At 38.4% G+C, this 17779-nt stretch overlaps 1 protein-coding gene across 4 annotated transcripts in view; it reads right to left on the bottom strand.

The window, feature by feature from the left end:
• The window catches only part of SH3BGRL (SH3 domain binding glutamate rich protein like), an 81552-nt gene extending 64395 nt beyond the window's left edge, over positions 1–17157 (bottom strand). The window contains exons 1-2 of one of the 4 annotated variants that reach the window (XM_075999475.1): positions 16868–17157; positions 15355–15393 (exon numbers count right to left, since the gene is read on the bottom strand). In XM_075999475.1, coding sequence (XP_075855590.1) covers positions 15355–15393; positions 16868–16912 — 84 coding nt within the window. In that variant the 5' untranslated portion in view covers positions 16913–17157. The remainder of the gene's footprint in view (positions 1–15354; positions 15394–16867) is intronic. The other 3 variants (XM_012790331.2, XM_075999477.1, XM_075999478.1) reach the window with 3 other exon arrangements.
• Positions 17158–17779: the final 622 nt, after the last annotated feature.

The raw sequence follows: 17779 nt of genomic DNA, 5'->3' as shown, positions 1-17779 counted from the left end.
AAGAATAAAAAAAGAATGTGATGATTTTCAAACCCATAGCATTCTCTTTCTAAAACACAATATACAAAAGTATTTGTATGTGACAACTTAATTTGCAAAAGTGAACATCACAGGCAGCATATCAGCCTGTTTTCTGGAGTTGCAGGTCTTGTATAACCTCTTCTGTGCCAATATTAGGATTTCCAAGAGAAACAAGGAGATGAGATTTTCTTGAAACATCGCCCGGTACTATGAAAAATAAATTCAAAATTTCAATTTATAAAAGAAAAAGAAAAAGATCATTATGCCTTAAGTTAATAGTTTTAACAAATTATTTTGGGCTGCTAATGAAAAATTACTTTCTTTTAAAGGAATTCAAAGTATTTACTATTAATCACATTTAAAAATATCTAACATTCCTTAGAAGTAGGGATAAGGTCATTTCTTCTATTTTACACATTTTACATCGGAGTGGGGAGAGGGGAGGAGGGGGAGGAGGTTAAATCATTTCCCCAAGGTCCTTTACTCCCCAATACAGGGCTCTCTGGTTGATTAGTACAGTGGTGACAGGAAGGATTCCTAGCAAATTATCATTTGTTTACATTAAAATTAAAAATTAAAAATTAAAAATGTTGTTTACGTTAAAATGCCACAGCCTTCAGTTCAGAGTTCTAAAACAGCTATGTTTTCTCTACAACAGCAGTGGTATAATTCAAAATTTTACGAAATGTTTTTTTTCTGGAAATAAAACCTTTTAAAGGCACTGCATTGAGTCTTACATGAGCCATGTCATGTGACTTTCTTCATTAATAACATCATCAACTATCATAAATGAACAATGCCAAATACTTGAGTTTTAAGGAATCACTGATTAAAGATGCTTAAAACACTGATTTTGAAATTAGTTTAAATTCAATAAATCTTGAGTATCATGAAATAAGCAATGTATGGGAATATTCCCTTATGACACGATCTTACAATGTACTGATCCTCAGGCAAGAGCAATACACAGAATGCTTTCTAGAAGGAGAAGAGGGGCAGAAGAGAAGAGAAAACAATCATCAGACTTATTTTAAGCTTTCTAAATCTAAATAGATTGTAAGCTCTTTCAGGACAAGGGCCTTGTCTCCTACAGAGTTGAACATTTTAACAGTGGGCACTTAATAAATATATGTTGAATTAGTAACTGATGGATCTCTATGTATTGTACACATCTTGACTTCCTCTGCTTCCAGTTTCAAGAATCTTATCTCCCTCTTCACCACACAAAAAGAGGTAAAAATATCCTTCACTGGTCACCCAGATTTCCACAATCTTAGTTCCAGAATCTAAGACAAGGAATAGAAAGTAGTACTGCAGCATATTACCAGGGGAGGTTGTATATTTCCTTTTTTGGAGAGTTTACTAAGAGAAAATTGATTGCAATCTTTCTGGGACAGTTCACAGGCAGTCCTTACATGGATGGACTGGATCATCTCCCATGATCCTCTGTAGCCAAATGCTTCTAATATTTTACTTTCAGTATGTTTGATGCTGATAAAAATGAAATGGAATGAAAGCCCATTTCTATTCAATAGAGAAGGAACTTTCAATGTGATGCTCAAGGTTTCTTAAAAACAAGTGACATAATAACAAAAAGATTAATTTTTAATTTTTAAAAATTTTTGTAGAGACAAGGTCTTGCTATGTTGCTCAGGCTAGTCTTGAACTTTTGGCCTCAAGCGATCCTCCTGCCGTAATTTTTTAACCCATAACCCTTCTATCTAGACGTCATTGTTTTAGCCCACTTAAAAAACCATTATAAAAATTTGAAAGCAATAATACTATTTTAAAAAGGACAATCTTGGTGCTAGAAGAAAATTTATCCACCAGGGGCCAGGCACAGTGGCTCACTCCTATAATCCTAGCACTCTGAGAGGCCAAGGTGGGAGGATCACTTGAGGTCAGGAGTTGGAGACCAGCCTGAACAAGAGTGATACCTCATCTCTAATAAAAAGAGAATTAGCCAGGCAACAAAAAATAGAAACAATCAAATAAATAATTAGCTGGGTGTGGTGGCGAGCACCTATAGTCCTAGCTACTTAGGAAGATGAGGCAGGAAGATTCTTTGAGCCCAGGAGTCCGAGGTTGCTGTGAGCTAGGCTGATGCTACAGCACTCTACCCAGGGCAACAGAGCAAGACTCTGTCTTAGAAAAAAAAAAAAATTATCCACCAGAACAACAGAGTCCAAGTGGATTTTGATGCTTCTTAACTCATAATAATAAGGAAACTATTGTTGCCAGAGTTCAAATGTTTGTTATGGGGAGAATTAGAAATATGTTGGCGGGGAGGGAAAGAGGAGTTAAAATTAATGATTTGGTGGAAACCTGTGGAGAAATATTTTTTCCAGCATATTGTGGAGGTACAATGTTAAGGTTACATATATTGCCCTTGCTCCCCCTACCCCCTTGAGTCAGAGCTTCAAGCGTGTCATCCCCCAGTTGGTGCGCATCACACTCATTATATGTGTATATACCCATCCTCTCCCCCCACCTGCCCGGCACCCAATAAATGTTATTCCTATATGTCCACTTAGGTATTGATCACTTAATATCAATTTGCTGGTGAGTACATGTGGTGCTTACTTTTCCATTCTTGGGATACTTCACTTAATAGAATGGGTTCCAGCTCTATCCAGGAAAATACAAGAGGTGCTGTATTACCACTGTTTCTTAAAGCTGAAGAGTACTCCATGGTATACATATACCATATTTTATTAATCCACTCATGTATGGATGGGCACTTGGGTTGTTTCCACAACTTTGCAATTGTGAATTATGCTGCTATAAACATTCGAGTGCAAATGTCTTTTTTATAGAATGTCTTTTGTTCTTTTGGGTAGATGCCCAGTAATGGGATTGCTGGGTCAAATGGTATATCCATTTGTATCACTTTAAGATATCTCCATATTGCTTTCCTCAGAGGTTGAACTAGTTTGCAGTCCCACCAGCAATGTAGGAGTGTTCCTATCTCTCCACACCCATGCCAACATTTATTGTTTTAGGACTTTTTGATAAAGACCATTCTTACTGGAGACAAGTGATACCTCATTGTGGTTTTGATTCGCATTTCCCTGATGATTAGAGATGTTGAGCATTTTTTCATATGTTTGTTGGCCATTCTTTTGTCTTCTTTTGGAAAGTTTCTGTTCTTGTCCTTTGCCCACTTTTTGGTAGGATTGTTTGTTTTTTCCTTGCTGATTTTCTTGAGTTCTAAATAAATTCTAGTTATCACCCCTTTATCCGATGTGTAGCTTGTGAAAATTTTCTCCCATTCTGTGGGTTGTCTGTTTGCTCTCTTGACAATTTCTTTGGCTGTGTGAAAGCTTTTTAATTTGATCAGGTCCCATTTATTTATTTTTGTTGATGCTGTGATTGCCTTTGGGGTCTTCTTCATAAATTCTTTGCCTAGGCCAATGTCTAGAAGAGATTTTCCAATGTTTTCCTCTAGAACTCGAAGAGTTTCAGCCCTAAGGTTAAAGATTTTTACCCAGAGTGAGTTGATTTTTGTGAGAGGTGAGGGGTGTGGGTCCTGTTTGAGTCTTCTACATGTGGCTATTAATTATTTCAACATAGCCCTTTTGCCACACAGTTGGCCAGAGGCAAACATAATTAATAGCTCCCACACTGGAAATTGTCTCAAGAGGTAATCCTTATCAAATTTAACTGTAGCAGTAACATGAACTAAATCCAAAGTAAATAAAGCATATTGATACATAGAACCACAAGCCAAACATCAAATCAAACTGTCTGGAATCTTGTAACCCTTGGAAAAGAAAGGAAATGAGCCAAGGAGAACAAGAGAAAGACAAACATAAGATAGTTGGGTATAAATAAAGCAGTTAATGAATACAATTCAGATTTTTGTAAGGAATAAATTTTTACACAGAAGATCAAGGCCAGGGTGATCCCAAGGTGAAGGGATTATAGAGATATCTAAAAGGCATTTTTCAGATAATGAAAAAGGGCTTTAATGTGCTTTGCTTCAGAATCCCAAGGTAACTGATAAACATAGAATATGAAGCCATAAGTCTTTAACTTGTTATCATTGCTACATTTGGCTTTAATCAGAACTGTTTACTAACCATGCCTCTGTAAAATATTGAAGCATTAAGAAGAAAATGCAAATTATGCTTAGAATCTATTTCCCAACCCCCTCTAGTAAAATGGCAGGAAAAGTAGATAAAGGTTCAACTGAAGTAATAAATTAACACTGTTTTCAGAATAGTGATTCAAAGAAAGTATCATTAGGGAGACTGGAAGGGGTAGGCAAAATATATTTGGACACTTGTTGGGAGGCAGGAGAATGCTGAATGCTGTGAGACATCTTAGCAACAAGTGAGCAGGGAGTTCCTAAAGTATCTTTGCCTTTGAGCCCTCCATGTGTCTCCTTATGAACAGACCATGTAACTTTGTTCCCAAAAATGATATCCCCATGCTTTCTCGCTCTTCTGGCTCAGGGAGGAGTCTGAGGAATCTTTATTTCTTTTCTTGACCTTGAGAACCTGTGTCCAGAGTCTAGTCCAGTGGCTAGCAATAAATATTTTCTGAATGAATGAGTGAATTTTGTTGAGAGTGAAAGTAAGATAATATTAGCCCAAATCATAGATCAAAAATCAGCAGAACCTATCTATATATTCTATCCAAATTTTTCAGCTTGTGCAAGGCTCTGCACTTGAACATCTCTGTCAAGTGTTTATATGGTATGTGTGTGTATACATAATGTCAAGTTTAACTCAATGTAGAAGTACTGAACCAGAGTTCCATAAGCTCTCTGATCTAGAGTTTAATAATTACATTTATATGGAGACCCAAACTTCTAATTTAATACCATTTATCTTCTTTATGAATTGTAGTCACCAGATCCCAAGTCAGCCCAGAAATCTTAAGAGGAATTATCTTCCAAACGACCTCCTAAGCCTATACTCTCTCTTTCCAGCGTCCTGGCAGCTATATTAGTATTTAGAGGAATGGAGACTAAGTATAAAAGCCTAAACTGGAAAATAAAAAGATTAATTAATTACACTTTTTATGACTAAAATAATCTATGCCGTAACAAAAAGTTGAAGTGTACAAAGCAGTATTTTTGAAATAGTCAAACTGGTCTTTAACTAAAGTTTGGCAAGTGGAGACAATGAAAATTGTCCAGCTGTTATACTTTCTATAAGAATTCTCTTACAAGGGTAATTTAAATTTACCATTAAAAATAAAGACATTTTGCTACATGGTCAACATAGACTTTACATGGTAACTGAAACTGGAAAAGGCTTTTATACTTTACAGATGAAGATTTTGAAGTGATTTGGATTTGTTTTGATAAAAATTATTCATTGGACATTTTTAAGTAGAAGAATATAAAGATGTTTATTTGATTTTATTATTTCCTATCACAGATATTCATCTTCTCTCCCTGTTACAATTTCCAAAATATTAATTCTTGAATATTTTAGCCACTAGTCATTGAGTTATTTTAAAGTTGATCCTCTGCTAAACTAAAGAATCAACAATGATCTGATAAATCTAGGATGAGAAAACAGATGAACAGGATTTTTCAAAGCAAAATTCCAGTTCACTTAGTTTTGTTCTTTTTTAATAGCTCTGGAATCATATAATTTTAACTCTTCAACTATCTTCCTTTTCCTTTCCTCTCACCAAAATAATCAAATATTATTCTATATACTCATCTCTTCCTCATTATGTACTCTACTTCTTAATCCTTCCCAGTGAGGCTGTTGTCTTCACCATTCCACTGAAACTGTTTATTTCCAAGATCATTAATAATTTCCTTATTTGGGAGGATGGGCAAGATGGCTGACTAGAGACATTGCTTGCTGGATTGTCCTGGAGGGAAGGAAGGGGTTTCAAACAAAGGAGAGGAGCTAGAGGATGAAGCTCAGGTGTAGGTCAGAAAGAGAAGTGCCAGAGCCTGGGGGGCAGGGGCAGCTCACATTAGAAAATTTGCGAAGCAGATAAGAGGATAAAAGAAAAAAAAAGAAATCAGTGAGGATAAAACATAGAGAGGCACAGAGCCCAGGGAAAGGGTAGGGGGAAATCCCATTCTCTCTCCCACACTCCTTTAATGATAAGCAGGCTACCAAGTTACTTGGAAGCTTTTCCACTCCCATGAGCCCAAACATAGTGGCAAACACAGAATTGTGGAGAGAACTTGCCTGATCCCAGAGCTTGGACATTCCATGCAGGGTTCCCCTCCAAGAAGAGTGACCCAAGAGGCTGGAGAGGTGTTTTTTTTCTGTTCAGACTCTTATCCTTCCCTACCACTCTCACCCACTATAACTGGGGGAGCAGTTTGAACCTGGAATTTGGTGAGTGGCTACCTCGCCCCAGGTGGCACATCCTCCAGTCTGAAGTTTCCACAGAGAGTGGGTCCCACGCCTTTCCCTGCGTGGACCTGCAGCATACTTCGGGTGCCTGATCTGGGAGATCCCTACCCACCAGCATTTCTTGGAGACACACTCCAGAGGGTCAGACATGCAGGCCAGATCCCATGCCCCCAGGACTCAAGTAGGTTGCTGGGAGACACAAAGGGAAGGTTTAGGACATGGACTCAGGAGGTGAAGGAGTCCACGTGGCTGGAACTGATGGGAAAATAATGGGAGTCCAAGAAGAGTGATCATGGAGATCGCCTATACCCCTCAAAGGAAAGTCGTGCTGGTAGACTAGGGTGGGTCCTCCGGCAGGGAATATCCCAGCCTGCAGTGGTACAGCAACCAAGCGTGGCACGTTCAGCCGCCCAGGCTGTTGGGGAATTGCTGCTCCTTCCTTACGAGCAGCCTTCCTGGTCTGGAGAGGCTGCCTTGACCCTTCTACCAGCCCCCCCCCCCCCAGCTAGTGGCCTGGAAAACAACCTGTGAGCTTTGCCAAGGCTTTGCAAAGCTTTCCAGGCTCACAAAATCTAACCACACCCTGCCTCGCTCCTCCACACACCTGTGCTATAGTGGAGATCAAGCAACCTGTTAGGAGCCACAGATCCCCTCCCAAACCCTGGGCCATTCAAGTAAGCGCTCCACCTGAGGGACTGGAACCTATTACAGAAACAAAAGAACATCTCAGCAGTTGGCTCTTTCCAGCAAGCATCAACCACTGACAGGGAAAACAACTCTACAGTTCATTACAGCATCTACCAACTCAATCAAACACGGTGGGTCTGATTCTTATTCACAGATATCACACATCATCTTGGTGATTATCCTGGGGTCCCATACAATTAATGCTGCATGGAAGAGGTAGGATAGAGGCAACCCAGGGGGCACCACTTTTTAGGAGAGAAACAAAAGGTGCAGGCAGCTCAATCTGTGAGGGGGTCTTTCTCTTCCACTGAAGACCTCTGGGCTGATGGGGAGCTGCTCAAAGTCTGTGTAGAGACATTCCACCAGAGAGCAGGTGCAGCAGGGATCTGGTATCTGCCAATCCCAGGTTTCTGCAACCAACGACTGACTGCTCTTGTGCATGGAACCAGGTTCACTCAGAACCCAGCTTCCCAGCAGTAGCATTTGCATCACCCTCACCAGGACAGGGAGGGAACAGATGCTCCCCTGTGTCCTGTCCTATGACTGGGGGCTAAGTATGCCTCCTCCCTGGTATGCGAGCTGAAAAGAGGAGGAGATTTGAATGCCAAAAGTACCATTTTGGAAGCCTGGGGCTACTACCTCAGTGGATCCTGGGTGTGAGTGGAGAACCATGGCCAAACAGCAGCTCCAGCTGGCCTACATGTACCCTGGGTTGCTGAGACAAACCCCTGCATAAGCACCTGTGCATCATCAGGCCCCATGCTGGTGAAATAGCACCCATTATGGGTGTCTCTGCTCCCAAAATCCCCATAGCCAGCTCTGAAGATCTTGCTGTGCAGAAGTGCAAGGCTATGCCTCTGTAGCTCCTAGGCCTCCACCAGGCCTGTGACCTCAGCCTTAAGACTCCAGAATTGCCCCTGGTCCCCAAGACCCTACTACTGCATCCCCACCACTATGGCTAAGCTAGAAGAACCTCCCTTATATCCAACACATCACTCAGGACCCCAGGCCTTAACAGCCATCACTCCTGGACATGGTTTGAGAGCATCCCCAGCAAAGGAGAACAGGTGCCCTGCAATCCTATTAACCCAGAGCTGAGAGAAAAGGAGCAAGATGAGAAGAAACCAGCAAAAGAACCCTAGCAAAATAAAAAAAAACAAAATAGTTCAACACCTCCAGGGTAACACAATGGAGCTACAATAGTGAACTCAATCCACAGAGATATTGCTGAAATAATAGAAAAAGAATTCAGAATATGGATAGCAAATAAGATGAGTGAAACTGAAGAGAAAATTAAAAACCAACAAAAGGAAGCCAAAAAAAAAATATTTCAGGAAATCAATGAAATCATGAAAATGCCACTGGAGAGCTAGACAACATAAGAAAGGATAAAACAGAAGTTAAAGAAATGAGGGAGTCATTTAGGGAATTTCAAAACACAGCAGAAAGCTTCAAACCAAGGAGAAGAAGGAATCTCACGGCTTAAAGACAAGGCTCTTGGGACAACCTGGTCATTCAAAGAGGCAGAGAAGAGTATAATTAAGTCTGAACAATCACTGACAGAGATATGGGACCATGTGAAGCCAACTATCATTTGTATTATAGGTATCACTGAGGGCAAGGAGAAATAGCTAAATGCATGGAAAACCTATTTGAGGAAATTCTTATTTTATGTATTTATTTTTTTTATTTCAGCATATTATGGGGGTACAAATGTTAAGGTTACATATATTGCCCGTACCCTCCTCCTCCCTCGGGTCAGAGCTTCAAGCGTGTCCATCCCCCAGACAGTGCACCTCACACTCATTATGTATGTATATACCCATCCCCTCCTTCCCCTCCTGCCTGCCTGACACCTGATCAATGTTATTCCTATATGTCCACTTAGGTGTTGATCCATTAATACCAATTTGCTGGTGAGTACATGTGGTGCTTATTTTTTCATTCTTGGGATACTTCACTTAGTAGAATGGGTTCCAGCTCTATCCAGGAAAATACAAGAGGTGCTATATCACCATTGTTTCTTATAACTGAATAGTACTCCATGGTATACATATACCACATTTTATTAATCCACTCATGTATTGATGGATACTTGAGTTGTTTCCACATCTTTGCAATTGTGAATTGTGCTGCTTTGAACATTCGAGTGCACATGTCTTTTTTATAGAGTGTCTGGTTTTTGAGGAAAACACCTCTGGTATTGCCAGAAATTCAGACATACAGATACAGGATGGACATTACACACTGGAAAGATTCACAGCAAACAGGTCATCTCCAAGACACACAGTAACAAACTTAGCCAAAGTCAAAATGAAGGAGAAAATTTTGCAAGCAACAAAACAAAAGCATAAAATAACCTACAAAGGAAACCCCATCAGGCTAACTGCAGACTTCTCAGTGGAAACCTTACAAGCCAGAAGGGACTGGGGCCCCATATTCAATTGAATAAAACAGATCAACTGCCAGCCTAGAATTTTGTATCCTGCAAAACTTAGTTTCACAATAGATGGAGAAATCAAGTCTTTGCTAGAGAAGCAAACACTGAGGGTATTTGTCATGACCACACCTGCTCATTATGAAATAAGCAAAACAGCAGTTTACACGAATCAGCACAACAGATTCCCACCGGTGTCAATACACTTAAAAAAAACCCAAATTCACAACTCTTTTTAAACATTAGAAAAAGAGGTAAAACAAAATAATAAGGGACTACCTAACAGGATGAACAGACCAACATCACACAGCTCAATGTTATCAATTAACGTTAATGGACTGAATGCTCCTCTCAAAAGACATAGGCTGGCTAAATGGATGAAAAAATACAAACCAAGTATCTGCTGTCTCCAGAAAACAGTTCTAAACCACAAGGACACACATTGACTCATCATGAAAGAATGAAAAAAATATTCCACACAAATGGAAATCAAAAGAGAGCAGTAGTAGCCATTCTCATATGAGATAAAATTGACTTTAAGCCAACAAAGGTAAAGACAAAAAGGGTCATTATATAATGGTAAAGAGAGCAGCAATTCGACAAGAAGACATAACAATCCTGAATATATATGTCCAACACTGGAGCTCCCAGATACATAAAACTAATTTTATTAGAGTTAAGCAAAGAAATAAATACCACCACTGTAATTACCAGAGACCTAAATACCCCATTATCAGAGCTTGACAAATCATCAAAGCAGAAAACAAACAATGGACTTAAACCAAACTCTAAATCAAATGGATCTAGCAGATATTTACAGAACATTGTACCCCCAAAATTACAGAATACAAATTCTTCTCAGCAGCACATGTGACATTCTCCAAAACTGATCATATTTTAGGCCACAAAACAGATCTCAACAAATTGAAAAAAAAATTGAAATTATATCATGTACCTTTTCAGACCACAGTGAAATAAAAATAGTAATCAATCACAAGAGAAATACTGAAACATACACAAAGTCATGAAAATTAAACAAGATGAAAGGTTAGTACTGCAATGACTTGTAAATTAGTTTCATAGCCACATTTTGAGTGGGTAATTAGTAAATATCGATTAGTAGGCAGAACAGCATAGAGGTTAAGACAATGTTTTCCTGAATCAGACAAACCTGGGGGTACTTTGCTAACTCTGTAACCTTGCTAGTTCTTTGAGCCTGTCTCCTTTTTCCTAAAAATGGGGATAATAAGAGTACTGGCTTCACTGACCTGTCCCAACAATTAAGTGATATAATTCATGTAAAGTTCTTACCACTACACCTGGCACATTGTAAGTACTCAATGAATGATAGCTCTTAATATTGCTATCAACTAAAGATGACAAATTTTGCATGAGAAATTAAAGTGAGATGATTTATTGTATTTTAACAAATTAAGCAATTGTCTATGTTTGTCTTCCTTCTAAATCAATATTTAAATATCATAGTGGAGAGAACAGTTTCCAATATCATACAACTACTATTAAATATATACTTGTTGTTATAATTTGAACATAGAAAAATATGCTGCATTTACAGTGAAATGACTGCTCAAGAGGTAATGGAGAAACAGACAAAATTTTCTCATGTAGTAACTGTTACCAAAGATGAATATTCTCTGATGTTTAAAAGGTGAAGTTCTATTTGTCTTAACTAATTTTTGGAAATACTCCAAGCAGAAATGATTCGCCCCACCCCAACTCTGTGACAGGGTGTCATTTCTCAAAAGAAAATGGTGCTACCAACCTTCCTACTCCCTCCACCTCATTCCTACCTCACTCTTAAGTGCAGGTTATGGATGAGGACACATTTGCCTAGTTAGGCATCATCCTTACTTAAAGGGTAACTGTATTTCCAAATCATGCGATGAGATTTTAATGTAGTATTGATATAGTTTCTATTCAACACCTATATAAAAGAGAATATGTAAGTAGCACAGTGTTTAGGAGTGGATTCTTATGTCAGAACAACCTGAGTTCTAATCCCAGCTCTGCCATTTTTAGTTCTTTGGTCTTGGGCAATGTACTAATGTTTCTAGATCTTAGATAAAACCCTTCCAATTACATAAAATAGATCTAATAGTAGAACTTACTTCAAAATGTTATTATAAGGATAAATTAAATTAGATAATGTATGTAAAGTACTGGGCACAGTGTCTGACATATGTAATGCATAAAGAAGTGTATGCCTTTACTATTACTAAAGTCAAATCTTGATTATTCATGCTAATGAGCCAGTAGTGCAACAAAAAAATCTAACAGCACCGAATACTTTAAATACACAGTCTTTGAATTTGTAATGATGCTTTTATACTTGTACTTGAATTTTGCCTGATGTTTTGGCAATCTGCAACATTTCAAACAAACTAATAAAGCCGAAATGTGAGGCCTGGGGTAGAAAATAATCCCCTTGCTTAAAATTATTTTTTGCTGGCCAAGTATAAACAGTCAGCTTTGTCTCTAATTTTAATAAAAAACAGTCATCATAAATGAGCTGCCCCTACTCTCTAAATGTGTTTTTGTTTAATCTTGGTCTGGATTGGAGGAAGTAATTAAGTGCTGGGTTTAAAAGGCTTCCCAGTGGACTACAAAGTAGAATTCAAAGTGAACAGATGGTCAGATAGTCACCAACATATTCTCTCTTAATCTGTTTATCAGTAAGGAATGGAATACAAATATTATTGTTGATAATTCAGTTACAGTAAAAAGTATTTTTGTAAGCAATACATGGTTGATTAATGTTAACTATGGTTGACTGCACAATACATATTTTGGAAAAGATTTTAAAGATTAGCCACAGACAATTAGAACATTCAACCTGATTATGTCTGAGGATTTAATTCATTTTATTCCCCAGGGCTACCCAAGGGTGTGTTGACCTTAAGGTTTATTGAACAAAACCCTTCCTCAACAGAATTACTAGTCTTTTTGCTAGAGATGAATCCTTTTCCATTAAATGTAAACTTACAATGTGTTATAATCTTGAGAAACAAAACATGGCACGTTACTGTGACAGCAGGTCAAGACATGCATGAACAATTCTGAACAGGCAGAACTCACTTCCTATAGACAGACAACTTGAAAGCTACATTGCTGCTACACAGTTTCCATCAAGAGAAACAAGATTAAGGCCTAAAGTTTTACACCTTGGCCTATACAAGACCAGTTTAGGCTTTCCAAATGTGTATGTCTTCTCTCTCTCTCTAATCTTGGGTGAATAGTCATTTATTCCTGACTATTTCCCATTTATTGCTGACATTCACCTTTAAGCATACTAACTCTCCTCCACACTAGCTCCCCATTTTTGTATTCTCTGTGTAGATGCCCCCCAGACAACTCTTCTTCCACTTATAGGACTTACTCTTTCCCCTACCTCTTATGTTTACATTTATCTCCTTATACCTACTAGATGCCGTGAATCACTGGGAGAACAGATTTCTTGATGGTTAAGCAAATATTCCTTGGATTTAAAAAAGCTTGAGCTGGATTCAAGCTCTCTGGTTTACTAGCTGTGTGACCTTGAGAAAGTTGTTTAACTTCTCTGAACCTGTATACTGTATTTCCTTCTCTGAAAAATAGAGATAATTGTAGTACTGAATTCATATTGTCAAGAAAAAAAAAGACAGTACCTGACACACTTAAGTGTACCTACTGACTATCATTATTGTGCCTATCATCAGGAAATCCATTGCATTGGCAAAGATTTTTTGGGTAAGACCTCAAAAGCACAGGTGACCAAAACAAAAATCGACAAATAGGAATACATCAAGCTAAAAAGCTTCTCCACAGCAAAGGAAACAATCAAAAGAGTGGAGAGACAACCTATAGAATGGGAGAAAGTAACTGCAAACTATCCATATGACAAGGAATTAACAATCAGACTATACAAGGAATTTAAACAACTCAGTAGGAAAAAAATCTGATTTAAAAAGCAGGCAAGTGATCTGAATAGACATTTCACAAAAGAAGACATACAAATGACCAACAGATATGAAAAAATGCTCAACATCACTAATCATCAGGGAAATGCAAATCAAAACCACAATGAGGCCGGGCGCTGTGGCTCACGCCTGTAATCCTAGCTCTTGGGAGGCCGAGGCGGGCGGATTGCTCAAGGTCAGGAGTTCGAAACCAGCCTGAGCAAGAGCGAGACCCCGTCTCTACTATAAATAGAAAGAAATTAATTGGCCAACTGATATATATATATAAAAAAATTAGCCGGGCATGGTGGCGCATGCCTGTAGTCCCAGCTACCCGGGAGGCTGAGGCAGAAGGATCACTCGAGCCCAGGAGTTTGAGGTTGCTGTGAGCTAGGCTGACGCCACGGCACTCACTCTAGCCTGGGCAACAAAGCGAGACTCTGTCTCAAAAAAAAAAAAAAAAAAAAAACACAATGAGATATCATTCTACCCTAGTTAAAATGGTTATTATCAAAAAGACAAAAAATAACAAATCAAAAAGATATCAGCACTCTCATGTTAACTATTCACAATATTCATGATATGGTATGAACCTAAGTGTCCATCAATGGATGAATAGAGAAAATATGGTATGAATACACAATGAAATATTATTCATCCATAAAAAAGAATAAAATCCTGTCATTTCCAACAACATGGATGGAGAAGGGCATTAAGTGAAATAAACTAGGCACAGAAAGGCAAATATCACATGTTCTCATGTGGGAGCAAAAAAAGCTGATCTCATGGAGCTAGAATGATGTTTACCAGAAACTAGAAAGTGTGGGGTGGAGAAAGGGATGAAGTTAATGGGTACAAAATTACAGTTAGATAGAATGAATAAGTTCTACTGTTTGATTGCACAATAGGGTGACTGTAGTTAACAATAGTTTAGTGTATATTTCAAAATAGAAGATTTGGAATGCTTTCAATATAAAGAAATTATAAATGCTTGAGGTGATGGATATCCTAAATACCTTGGTTTGATCTCCATAAATATGTATAATTATTATGTAGTAATAAAAAATAAAAATATAAAAGAAATACATAGCAATGATGAATATATTTGCTTTCATTTCTAGACTTTTGAGAAGCAAGTGCTACTCATCTGTATTAGGGCAGAGCTAAGTGCAAGTTTGAAAACATTTTTTTCATTAAGCTATGAGGTACAGGGAGTCTTGGGATATAAAAAATAAGTAAGTTAATATTGTCACGTCAATTATCACAGATCCCGATCATCCCCAAGCCCAGTATAACATCTATATTATTGGTTATTTCATGACACCCAACAGGAAGAGTCAGAAGACAGAAATTACCAACCCAAAGCCAAGAAGCTTTTAAATGCTCTTCAGATAACTACACTAAGTCACTTACACAAGTATGTGACTTTGTGCAATTTAATTGTTCAGTTCCATCAGGATGTTTGCCCCCAAATTTGTAAGTAATGTATTAAAACCAACATGGCAGCAGTCTTAAAGGAAAAGTTCAGTAATGCAAACTGGAGTCTCTTTCCAAAGTACATTACCACCCCATTTATGTTATAAAAGAGCTCTTCCTAAAGTGTATATACACTTTATACTGTTCTGGTATTATTTAAAAGTACTATAAGATTATAATAAAGCAAGGACTTATTTGGGCAATATTTAGTAGAATTTTGATAACAGGCTCATATGAACCATATTTATTGCAACAATAGACAAATCTTTAATAACCCAGGAGAAAAAGATTGAAACAAAACTCAAAATACCATAAACACCTGCCAGTTGCATAATGTTCAACAATGTAGTCCAATAAGGAAATAATAGAAGACAGAAAACATTTCTAAGACTCTTAGAAATTTAAGTCTCAACAAAGAAAGAGGTGCAGTTGTTCTTACTTGAATAGAAATTCTGAAAGTAGTTTCCTCTTGAATCTGCTTTTGGGGGAGGGGTAGAAGAGGGAGAAAGCAAAGAATAAATAGCTGCATTGAAACTGCCTGGCTCCCAAAGCGAAACTAACTGCCTGATCCATTCTGAAACTTTACAATTACTGTATTAGACTGAGACTCTGAGCGACTCAAATTTTACTTTGACATATCAGAATAAAAATGTATGGAAAATAATGAGGCAAGAGGCTCATAAAGTGGGGTCTAAAGGAAATACAAAAGGTTTTCTTTTTTTCTACCTAAACTTGCTCAAAACTGTAAGATTAAGTTTTCTGATATTTCAAAACTATCTAAACACATGCACACATGGGGGCCAGAGAAGACAAAGTTCAATGGTCAAGGTTCTTGTGATTTAACATAATCTTTAGTTCTATTCCAAATCCTCTTGAGTGTAAATAAGCAGGCCAATAAACAAAAGCAGCCAACAACAACCTGGAGTAGCTGGTGTTCTAAAGTTCAAGAAGAGGGAGCTCTGGTTCCTATAGCCTACATCCTGAACCTACAGGTCTGCTCTTGCCACTGTCGGTTTTTTCCTTAAGTTGTGAAAAACAGAGGTACTTTCATTTATCATGGATATACACTCAGATTTCATCCCAGTTTATCTTATTCTCCACATAGCTGCTGAAAATTATTATTCTAAATTAAAAGCAAGTGAACCCACAGGGGACAGTGGCCTATCATTTGAAGTAACAGCAACTCAACCTGCCACTAAGAAGCCACTTGTTAGTTCCCTTTCCAGTTCTCAACATATTTGAAGCAATTAGGGAGTGCTAAAAGTAGAATCTTTTTAAAGAATAGAAAAAGTCAAAATGAGAGACAATATGGGGATAAAAACCAGATCCCTTGTCACATTAAGTTAAAAAAAAAAAAAACAACAACTTTGTATCATTGCTCCCAACTTCCCCTCCCATTTTATCTGGTTCTAACAGGCCATTAAGCTGAAGTTAAACACCTTCTCCCACACATTCTCAAAATAACTCTATTAAAAGTATCTCACTCTCTCCAAATAATCACAATGCCCCAGTAGGCCTCCATTAAATCCCCATCAGTTACCACATGTGTACCTCCATCATTTACAGAAGTGCACTCATTCTCCTCACCTCAGTACTTAGAGTATATTTGTCAAATGTCTCGCTCTTGAAGCTCACCAGTGTATGATTTTACTCAACTACTTCACCTATCCCTAAATACCCTATACTACCATCTCCCATCTACTGAAACACCGTAGCTTTCTTTTTCCCTCGAAGGAGAAATGTGACCCGAACCTCATGAGGCAAACAAAGCTAAACTCCATCGGAAAAAATGAAATCGATGCAACAAAGGGAAGAAAGAGAAGAAGGGAGGGAGGAGTTTGTGTCTTCTGAAGGAGAAGCTGCCGGACAAACTTCTGCAATTTAATGGCTCTGGGGCAGCAGAGGACTGGTGTGTAGGAAAACAACAAAGGTGGGCTCCCCGCACTCCTTACCGCCGTAGAGCCAGAGGAAGATGCAATATATACACGGATCACCATCCTGGGAATAGCGGCTGCAGTAGGTTGGGTCCTGAAAAGGGTTGCGAAGCAGCTCCAGCAACGGCTGCAACTGAGCTAGGGGCCAAACAGAGGTTGGTGGAGGAGAGTGGGGGAAGGTGGAAGGGGAACTGGCCAGAGCCCCGCCTCCGCCCTTGGCTGCTTTCTCTGGGATCCAAGCGCTGAAGTCCCAGCTCGCAACTCCGGAAGGCACAGGCTCCTTGTTTGCATCATTCTAAACTTTTTTTTTTTTTAAATAGGGAATCTCGAGTAGCACCGCGAGATCTGTGGGAAGATTTTTTTTTGACTATTCCCTCCCAGAGAAGACGGGAGGAGGAGAAGAAAAAACAAAAAGGGAGCACTGAACTGAATTAGATTAGAATAAAGGACCTTTTCCTATGGAGACTAAAAGTCCTGTACATAATTCCCTGCTCAGAAATGTATGCAAATAGGAAGGCAGATCTTCCTGAAAGAGCAAGTTCTTTGTTGAAAACCCACGTTCTCAAAGCCTTGAGCATTTTAAGACTCTTATTACCTAGTGAATTTTATGTTAGCTGATTGGAGGAACTGGGCATACTAATCGAGGCCACAGAGAGTTGAAAAAAAGTTTCAGGTTTCCCTAAGCCCAGAAACAGGAAGGTTGATTTTCTTTTTGAGTTTTGCTTTTTGTTAAAATAAGGACCCCTGCTTCTGTGGGAATTTGCAGGAGGCCTGTTTGACAAGTTTAGGAATGAACGAAGAAATTAAAAACAAAATATTGAAAATACTATGTAAGAAAATGAATTATTTTTGTTTTTCTTTGCTTTTTCACTTACTGAGGAATGGTAATTTGCATCTTAAATTGCAGGTTATGTTGAAATGGTGAACAGA

The sequence above is a fragment of the Microcebus murinus genome, chromosome X (genome assembly GCF_040939455.1).
Source record: "Microcebus murinus isolate Inina chromosome X, M.murinus_Inina_mat1.0, whole genome shotgun sequence".
NCBI classification, from domain to species: domain Eukaryota; kingdom Metazoa; phylum Chordata; class Mammalia; order Primates; family Cheirogaleidae; genus Microcebus; species Microcebus murinus.
The sequence above is the reverse complement of the archived record's forward strand: the minus strand, read 5'-3'. Positions and strand labels throughout refer to the sequence as shown.